This window comes from Salmo salar, chromosome ssa25 (assembly GCF_905237065.1).
Source record: "Salmo salar chromosome ssa25, Ssal_v3.1, whole genome shotgun sequence".
In the NCBI taxonomy this organism is placed as follows: domain Eukaryota; kingdom Metazoa; phylum Chordata; class Actinopteri; order Salmoniformes; family Salmonidae; genus Salmo; species Salmo salar.
Window position 1 is genome coordinate 24,415,968 of NC_059466.1, and position 10,799 is coordinate 24,426,766.

At 42.9% G+C, this 10,799-nt stretch overlaps 1 protein-coding gene across 1 annotated transcript in view; it reads right to left on the reverse strand.

Annotated features, from left to right (window-relative positions):
- The window catches only part of LOC106586437 (basic leucine zipper and W2 domain-containing protein 1-A), a 21,656-nt gene extending 15,562 nt beyond the window's left edge, over positions 1–6,094 (reverse strand). The window contains exons 1-3 of the mRNA XM_014173712.2: positions 5,910–6,094; positions 5,035–5,108; positions 4,770–4,946 (exon numbers count right to left, since the gene is read on the reverse strand). Of these exons, the coding sequence (XP_014029187.1) occupies positions 4,770–4,946; positions 5,035–5,098 (241 nt within the window). The 5' untranslated portion in view covers positions 5,099–5,108; positions 5,910–6,094. The remainder of the gene's footprint in view (positions 1–4,769; positions 4,947–5,034; positions 5,109–5,909) is intronic.
- Positions 6,095–10,799: the final 4,705 nt, after the last annotated feature.

Genomic DNA, 10,799 nt, shown 5'->3' on the forward strand with positions numbered 1-10,799 from the left:
TGTCACTACAGACACCCTGGTTCGAATACAGTCTGTATTACAACCAGCTGTGATTGGGAGTCCCATAGGGCTGCGCACAATTGGCCCTGTGTCGTCCAGGCTTGGCCGGTGTAGGCCATCATTGTAAATAATAATTTGTTCTTAACTGACTTGCCAAGTTAAATAAAGGTTACATCTTTTTGAACAGTTATAAACTCGGAATTCAAAATCGGAATCTAAAAATCAGGCCTCTTTCTAGAGCTCTGACTTTCCAACCTGAAGATCGCTGACGTCATGATTTGACCTTGTTTACTAAACATTTAATAAAAGGACAATAACGAGGCTAAATACAGGGAGTACCAGAACCGAGTCAATGTGCAGGGTTACAGGTTGGTTGAGGTAAGTTGTACATGCAGGTAGGGGTAAAGCGACTATGCAGATAATAAACAGTGAGTAGCAGTGTAAAACAAGGGGGGTGGGGGGGTCAATGTAAATAGTCCGGGTGGTCATTTGATTAATTGTTCAGCAGTCTTACACCTTGGGGGGGGTAGGAGCTGTTAAGGAGCCTTTTGGACCTAGTACTGTGCCGTACGCACTACGCTCTGTAGCGCCTTACGGTCGGATACCCGAGCAGTTGCCATACCAGGCGGTAATGCAACCGGTCAGGATGCTCTCGATGGTACAGCGGTATAACTGAAGATCTGCGGACCCATGCCAAATCTTTTCAGTCTTCTGAGGGGGAATAGGCTTTGTCGTGCCCTCTTCACAACTGTCTTGGTGTGTTTCGACCATTCTAGTTTGTTGTTGATGTGGACACCAAGGAACTTGAAGCTCTCAACCTGCTCCACTACAGCTCCTGTCGATGAGAATGGGGGCGTGCTCGGTCCTCCTTTTCTTGTAGTCCACAATCATCTCCTTAGTCTTGGTTACGTTGAGGGATAGGTTGTTATTCTGGCACCACCCGGCCAGGTCTCTGACCTCCCTATAGGCTGTCTCGTCGTTGTCGGTGATCATCTGCAAATCGTCTTCAAACTTAATGATGGTGTTGGAGTCGTGCCTGGCCATGCAGTTGTGGGTGAACAGGGAGTACAGGAGGGGACTGAGCGGCCCTGGGGGCGGCCCATCAGAATGTCCAAGATCCAGTTGCAGAGGGAGGTGTTTTAATCCCAGGGTCCTTCGCTTAGTGATGAGCTTCGTGGGCAATATGGTGTTGAACGCTGAGTTGTAGTAAATGAACAGCATTCTCACATAGGCGTTCCTTTTGTCCCAGTGGGAAAGGGCCGTGTGGAGTGGAGCAATTTTTTCAACTAGGCCTAATAGGCTTTTTGTGGAGAGAAGCATGCTTGCCCTTGCAAATTGCTGAATGCAAAATAGACCTAGGCCAATTTAGCTGTCGGGGAAAGTTGCAAAGAGAGTGGCCAGTGATGATAACATTGTTGCACTGATGTAACCTATTAAAATGGTTGCACAGGACAGATTAAATAAAATTGTATCGGTCACATACATGTGTTTAGCAGATGTTATTGCGGGTGTAGCGAAATGCTTGTATTTCTTATACTCTGGAGACAGTGATGAGCAGCGAAAAAGAGCCCAACGAATTGACATCCATTAAGCATAGAGGCAAGCAATGACATAAAAGACATGCAGACTAAACAGCATTTGTTGTTGAATTTCTACATTTAATTTAAATACAAGTTTCTATTTTAAAAAATGTACTTTGGTATCATTTGCAGTCGTCACTATGACAACGAACACAACCTGAAGCACCAACACCAAATGGTTGGTTTTTCGACCTTATTAAAAGGCCTACAGCGTGCAGTATGATGCTTTGATCACTTGATTGACAGGTGAAGCCTACTGTAAACGATAAACCTTCCTCTAGTTGGATGCTCGCAAACACTTTATAGTCATGTATCATTTATCGTTATCGTCATGTGGACGCCCTTAACGTTTAAACTGGTAAATGCCGCCCTTTAGTGGATAACATGAATATGGTATGAATACAGCTGTAGTTCTCAACCACGCTTTGATTTGATAGAAATCACGACTGCAAAATTGATAGCCTACTATGGGATTTAATATACACTGCTATTTTGTTTTAATCATCATTTTGGAGGGGGAGGGTTACATGTTTTATTTTTTCCCCCAAACGCTCAGAGGGCCAGGTAATATATTTCTAGGGATGCACGATATATCGGTGAACATATTGGAAATCTCCGCTGTGCAATCCGGTTTCCGAGCTGGTCACGGGTGCACCTCAGCCACACGCAAGGGTACTAAACGATATCATAACCGCCATCGATAAAAGACAGTACTATGCAGCCGTCTTCATCGACCTGGCCAAGGCTTTCGACTCTGTCAATCACCATATTCTTATTGGCAGACTCAATAGCCTTGGCTTCTCAAATGACTGCCTCGCCTGGTTCACCAACTACTTCACAGAGAGTTCAGTGTGTCAAATCGGAGGGCTGTTGTCCGGACCTCTGGCAGTCTCTATGGGGGTACCACAGGGTTATGAACACGTTAAATGATTATGTGAAGTGCAGTCATATTCAGGTCCTGATTGGTCAACAAGCTTATTTGACACATCAAATAGTGTTATTTGACGTGCATCTTTTTTGACATGCAAGACGGCGTTCCATAGAAATCCTGGTTGAGAATGAAACGACTGAACAAATGAACAGCGAAAGAAATAGGTTTTGATTATGTTTTACTGGTAATGGGGACATACGTAAATGCCAACAAAATGACTTTGGTTAGTGTGGTGTGTGTAACCTTTATTTAACTAGGCAAGTCAGTTAAGAACAAATTCTTATTTACAATGACGGCCTACCCCAGGCCAAAGCCGGACGACACTGTGCCAATTGTGCGCCGCCCTATGGGACTCCCAATCACGGCCGGATGCGATACAGCCTGGATTCGAACCAGTGACTGTAGTGACCCCTCTTGCACGGAGATGCAGTGCCTTAGACCGCTGCGTCCACATGTGCGTGTATTAACCTGTTAGGGCTAGGGGGCAGCATTTGCACGTCTGGATAAAAAAAATGTACCCGATTTAATCTGGTTACTAATCCTACCCAGTAACTAGAATATGCATATACTTATTATATATGGATAGAAAACACTCTAAAGTTTCTAAAACTGTTAGAATGGTGTCTGTGAGTATAACAGAAATCATTTGGCAGGCAAAACCCTGAGACATTTTCTGACAGGAAGTGGATACCTGATGTGTTGTATTGACTTTAAACCTATCCCATTGAAAAACACAGGGGCTGAGGAATATTTTGGCACTTCCTATTGCTTCCACTAGATGTCACCAGCCTTTACAAAGTGTTTTGAGTCTTCTGGAGGGAGATCTGACCGAACAAGAGCCATGGAACGATGATGTCCCATTAGACACCTGGCGCGCGAGTTCATGTTGGGTACCCTCGTTCCAATACGTTATAAAAGAGTATGCATTCGTCCACCTTGAATATTATTCATGTTCTGGTTAAAAAAGGCCCTAATGATTTATGCTATACAACGTTTGACATGTTTGAACGAACGGAAATATATTTTTTCCCCTCGTTCATGACGAGAAGTCCAGCTGGCTTAGATCATGTGCTAACAAGACGGAGATTTTTGGACATAAATGATGAGCTTTTTTGAACAAAACTACATTCGTTATGGACCTGTGATACCTGGAAGTGACATCTGATGAAGAGAATCAAAGGTAATGGATTATTTACATAGTATTTTCGATTTTAGATCTCCCCAACATGACGTCTAGTCTGTATCGCAACGCGTATTTTTCTGGGCGCAGTGCTCAGATTATTGCAAAGTGTGATTTCCCAGTAAGGTTCTTTTTAAATCTGGCAAGTTGATTGCGTTCAAGAGATGTAAATCTATAATTCTTTAAATGACAATATAATATTTTACCAATGTTTTCTAATTTTAATTATTTAATTTGTGACGCTGACTTGACTGCCGGTTATTGGAGGGAAACGATTTCCTCAACATCAATGCCATAGTAAAACGCTGTTTTTGGATATAAATATGAACTTGATAGAACTAAAAATGCATGCATTGTCTAACATAATGTCCTAGGAGTGTCATCTGATGGAGATTGTAAAAGGTTAGTGCATCATTTTAGCTGGTTTTATGGTTTTGGTGACCCTGTCTTTGACTTGACAAAACATTACACACAACTCTTGTAAATGTACTGTCCTAACATACTCTAAATTTATGCTTTCGCCGTAAAACCTTTTTGAAATCGTAAAACGTGGTTAGATTAAGGAGATGTTTATCTTTCAAATGGTGTAAAATAGTTGTATTTTTGAAAAATTTGAATCTTGACATTTATTTGGATTCAAATTTGCCGCTCTTGAAATGCACCTGCTGTTGATGGAGTGCACCACGGGTGGCACGCTAGCGTCCCACCTAGCCCATAGATGTTAACTATTTAACTGAACTAGAATGCTTAAAAGGCAGCAAAAATGTTAAATATCAATATCGTTTTTTTTGCAAGGAAAATATCAGAATCGGGCAAAAATGTAATATCGGTGCATCACTAATATTTTCCTCAGGGGGAGGGCCATCCACTTTCATTTCAGAGGTCCGATTACCTCCAGGTATCCCTCAATATACATAATGTTCACTCCCTTATTATACAGACTTTCACACAATTTTTTTTTCATTCTATTCCATTTGATCCTTATTTTGCCAGCACCTTACACTAACATTCTCTTCCATTCTATCCTTTTCCCAGCATTCCATTCTATCCTTTCCCCAGCATTTCATTCTATCCTTACCCAGCATTCCGCCAGCCACCAGGATGTCGAAGAGTGTCTCAGCATAGCGGCGGTAGTCAAGCTTGGCACCAGAGGCATCAAGAAATTTCGCAACAGCGTCGAGATCACTGCCAGTTTGGTTCAGACCTTGTACAATGGTTTCCTGAAACTGAGTAGGGTCAAACACCTTCTTTTCATCTGTTGAAAGATCAATGCATTCATTAGGGACACAAATCATAACAGAATTTTGCCAATCATGATAGTAATACATTCAGTTTACACCCACCTCTCTTCCTAGTTTTAAAACGCTGGCCTGTAAGCGTTGGCTTCTGAATCTTTTGATTACTCATAAAAGACACCCTGAATGAGAAGAGGACATTATTATTATTATTATAGCCGAAAGATAAGCTAGTTGTCTAAGTCAACTAACACCACAAGATATGTACAAGTAGGATTGACAGGTGTTGGTTTGGGATAAAAGTGTAATAATTGACAAGTCAGCACCCCCATGGCAATGTGATCCATAGCACACAATGTTGGCAGCTGCTGTTAACCAGTTTAGAGCCATATGGCTCCGCCGTCAACTAACTTTAGCTAGCTAAATTTACATCATAAGCTAGTTAGCTAGCTAACGTTGGCTACATTATGGCTAGTTACAAGTAACTACCTAGCTAGATAGTCAAATAGATATATCGATATCATAGGCTGATCATGCAATGACGGCAATGATAACTGGTGAAAAAGTAGCTAACGCGTTACTTAACTAGCTAGTTATCAAGCGTAAGGCCTGCCGGCTGGCTAAGTACCCATGTCTCGGAGATACAATCAATGCATGGCCAGTTCGCTAGCTAGCAAGTAACTGACGAAGTTAACTGCTAATCGGCCTGAAAAATCAACAAATACCGACCATCTGTAACATCTTGTAAGGCTAGCTAGTTACTACTACTATAAAGACATAACGTTACATGCTATGCATGATTGACAATTAGCTAGCCAGAGAAGCTAACGACGTGGCTAGCCAGACTAAGCATGCTAACGTTAGCGAGCATGGCTGATAACACGTAAGCAAACGTGCGCAGGCGTCTAATAAACCTGATTGATTTAGCTAGGTACTATCGAAAGCATGCCAGTTAATTAACATTACTGTTATAAACTACTTACCGTAATCAAAGTTACTCTCAAAAACAGTCGAAGAAAAACAACGAACGTTACTGCGACAGAACTGAAATGAATTCTCTGGCTGTGAAGCGGCTGCGCAATCGTCTTCTTCTTTTTTGGAATTTAAGGGCGGTTGGCATCCATTCATTAAAAGTGCATTAACGCCACCTACTGTGCTGGAGTGTGGGCCACAGACAGGAAGGAGCTAAATCCTACTTTCCAGCCGGTCATTATTATATATATATATATTTTTTAAATGTAACCTTTATTTAACTAGGCAAGTCAGTTAAGCACACATTCTTATTTACAATGACGGCCTACCAGGGAACAGTGGGTTAACTGCCTTGTTCGCGGGTAAAACAACAGATTTTTACATTGTCAGCTCAGGGATTCGATCCAGCAACCTTTCGGTTACTGGCCCAATGCTCAAACCACTAGGCTACCTGCTTAGTGTCTAGATGTGATACAGCTTTTGTCAAATTGACTTCAAAAGTTGATTTTTTTGTGTGTGCATTTTAGCTAACCCTGACCTTAACCTAATTATCGAGAGTAAGAAGAGGGTGCCGATGGAGAAGGGCGACATCTTAAACCGGCTCTGACACATGTCGTATGTGGCAGGGCTTGCAGACGATAACGGATTGCAAAGGGAAACCCAGCCGTAAGATGCCCAGTGATGAAGAACACCCAAACGAGCTAAATGCCTTTTATGCTCACTTCGAGGAATACAACACTGAGTCTTGCATGAAAGCCCCTGTTGTTCCGGATGTCTGTGCCAATGTGAGTAAAACTTTTAAACAGGTTATCACTCGCAAGGCCGCTGGACCAGACCAAGACATGTTATCAAAGAATGCGCAGACCAGCTGGCAAGTGTCTTCACAGACATTTTCAATCTCTCCTTGTTCCAATCTGTAATCCTGACATGTTTAAAACTGACCACCATTGTCCCTGTTCCCAAGAACTCCAAGGTAACCTGGCTAAATGACTATCACCCTATAGCACTCACGTCTGTAACTATGAAGTGATTTGAAAGGCTGGTCATGCTACACATCAACACCATCATCCCAGACATCCTTGGCCCACTCCAATTCGCATACCGCCCCAACAGATCCACAGATGACACAATCTCAGTTGCACTTCACACTGCCCTCTCCCACCTGGACAAGAGGGGAAATAACTATGTGTGAATGCTGTTCATAGACTACAGCTCAGCGTTTAACAGCATAGTCCCCTCCAAGCTCATCATCAAGCTAGGGACCCTGGGTCTGAACACCTCCCTCTGTAACTGGATCCTGGACTTCATGACGATACGGACCCAGGTGCTGAGAGTAGGCAACAACACCTTCGCCATGCTGACCCTCAACACGTGGGGCCCCTCAAGGGTGTGTGCTTAGTCCCCTCCTGTACTCCCTGTTCACTCCAACACCAACAGCCTACAGGGAGGCCAGAGACTTGACAGTGTGGTGCTATGACAACAACCTCTCCCACAACATCAGTAAGACCAAGGAGCTGATCGTGGACTACAGGAGGAAGAGGGGAGAGCACGCCCCCATCCACATAGACAGGGCTGTAGTGGAGTGGGTCGAGAGCTTCAAGTTACTTGGCGTTCACATCATGAAGGATTTAACATGGTCCACACACACCCGCCTCTTCCCCCTCAGGAGACAGAACATATTTGTCATGGGTCCTCGGATCCTCAAAAAGTTAAACAGCTGCACCATTGAGAGCATCTTGACTGGATGCACCAATGCTTGGTATGGCAAATGCACCACCCTCGATTGCAAAGCACTGCCAGCCCGGTTTCTCTTTAAAAAAAAAATACAAAATTGGAAACTCTATCTATCGATTTTCTACTCAAATCCTGTATCCCCCTTTCTCTCATACAGCTTCTCCATCTCTCACTCTCCCTCTCATATTGCCCACACTGTACCAACACATGTCCAACTGTTTCAATTTCCTGTCTGTAATCACATCTTCCTGATGGATGCCTTCCTATTAGATGTAATGACTTGTTCAGCTGGCTGTGTCCTACCCTACTAAGCCTAGTGAAGATGGCCTCTTCTTTTTGGTCTCATCCTACAATCCTACCCTCACCTTCTCTGTATTTGGAAGAGATGCCTGCCCTTATTGTCTCTATTCCACTGCCCCTACCATTCTGCACCACCAATGTTCATATCAGGCCTTTTGCCTCTGCTTTGCTCATTGAAACTTCAACATTCACCTCCCCACCGCTAACGGCCTATTTAGCCAGTATATCAGCTGCCTCCTTTCCCTCCAACCCCACATGGGTTGGGACCCAAGTAAATCTCTGTATGTCTATCTGTCTCACCCGGCCATGGGTTTGTAGTACCTCACGTGAGCTAAAGGACTGCAGACTCATCAATATCGAACAGAGCCAGTAGTGGGGCGTGGGTAAAATCACTGGGAAGCCAGAAAAAAAGCCATATTACAACCTGTGTTGTTTGCTCTATAACCTGTTAGTTCATATGCCTTGCGACCATGATATATAGGCCTAAAGGCTGAGATAATAACAAGACACAGTGTCAGAATAAATTAAACCACACCTTTGTTTCATCACAAAACCTGAGAGCAACCTCTGTCCAGAGAAGTCCACAAAGCATATTGCATGTAACTAACAGTTACATGACCTACTGCAAGGTCAAGCAAGTTAATGTTTTCAGACATTTTCGGGACTACTATTGCTTTAGAACCACAGAGATTTACCGCAAGTCACAAAGAAAACAGGAGCTACCTCAAATTATTCCAGCACTATTTCAACTTCAACATCATAAAATCACCTACGCTTAGTCTAATACAGTGACAACTAAAAGATACCAAAAACAATTTAGTCCAATCAACATAAGCTAAATATGATGGCTGTCCATGGTTCTGATTTCTGTGTGTGTGTGCGTGTTCGTGCAAGTAGAAAAAACATGTTGAGTCACCCTACTTGTAGAGAAATGCCATCCTCCACTCTTTCATGTTGACAAAACGGTCTATCACACTCTCATACAGTAGACACTTGTATTTTTTTGTTGTCCTAGGCTACTTGGCTAAAATGCTTGCTCGCTAGCCTAACTTCCTTTCATGGGCAACGTTAGCTAGTTAACATTAGCCTTCTACATCTAGCTACATATTGAACTTCCATCCTCTCAGGCCAGGGGCACAATGTATGAATTGATGGCTGGATCAGAATCGCCGTTATAATCAATGGCCAGTATGGATAATTAAGTAAAATCCCAAGTCCAAATCTCCACCCATGGCTAATTTAGGAAAGGGCCCATTTTAGCTAGCTAGCCACTGGAGGACAACAACACAATGAGATGCAACAATTCAAGTTGTTTCTGTCAATGACGTATGCTCTCAATGCGATAGGAATGACGCCAAATCCAAACGGGCTTCCCTTGACACTTTTTTTTGGTGCACCGGGAACATTCACAGTTGAGCTCTGTGGCTCAGTTGGTAGAGCATGGTGTGTACAACACCAGGGTTGTGGGTTTGATTCCCATGGGGGGCCAGTACAAAAAAAAAATGCATGAAATGAAATGTATTCACTACTGTAAATCGCTCTGGATAAGAGCGTCTGCTAAATGACTAAAATGTAGCTCACTCAGTATTATTTTAAACTTTTTTTTATCAAGGGAGGCCTAATATTCGCTGGCTTCCCTTGCATTCAATGCAACGGGCGACAACAATGTAATACTCTTTTGGACCAGACAGCATCAGATAGATGGCCTACTGGCCTACAGATAAAGGGCCACTGTTTCGCTCACTAGGATGCTTTCTCCGGTGAGATACATTCAGCCTCTTGTGAATTGAAGGAAAATTATGAAACACAGACACGAAAGATAAATTATTTTATGTTTATTTTTTATTTTTGGGGGAGAAGCCTGGCTTACCTTGGCATCCATGAATACACGCCACTGGTCAGAGCAAATAACTACTTTGTCTGGCTTGACTTCCTCCATCAACTGCAAGGCCAACAGTACAGCCATCAGCTCTGTCATGCCAGGTTGTCTATAATACATTTCCTGACTGCAACCCCACATTCCTGCACTACAAATGCTGACCCAGTACAACATTTCTAAGGTGCAGTATTTTGAACCATCTGCATCAGTATCCAGACGTCTATTAAAAGGTCCAGTGCAGTCGAAACATTTCATTTCCTGTGTTTCATATATATTTTCACACTATGAGGTTGCTAATAACAGCTCGTTTTCAGGTTACACATCCCTCCCATTAGGCTTTTCAAATTAGGCCCTTCTCTCATTCCACTCCCAAACAGTGCCAGCTAAATTCTTGCTCGAGAAATTGCATTTAGCAAAGAAGCTATTTTAGTTTCTTTTTGACCATTTTAATTGAAAACATTCACAGTAAGGTACTTAATTGTTACCCAGAAATTATTTGATATTGAGATAAAAATGGCTGCATTGGACCTTTAAACAAATCAGCAAGGCGCTACTGCGTACAGTCCAGTACATCACTGAGGCCGAACTCCCAGATGCACTTCAAAGAAATTACTGCACTCATGCCTCATCAGGCAAATTACATTTACAGGGGTGGAATCCCAAAATAAATGAGCAAAGTGATCAAAACAAAATTAGCTCGGACCTCTATACCAGGCGGTGTCAGCCACCCAAGTCATAGACTGTTCTCTCTGCTCCGCATGGCAAGTGGTACCGGAGCGCCAAGTCTGGGACCAAAAGGCAGCTTCTACCCCAAAGCCATAAGACTGCTGAACAGTTAATCAAATGGCTACCCGGAGAATTTACATTGATCCCCTTTATTATTTATAGTTTGGCTCTGACTCCCTTGCACTGCTTAGACTCTACCCAAACACTCACACATACTACACTGACACTCCAACACACACACAATGCTGCTACTCTGTTTATT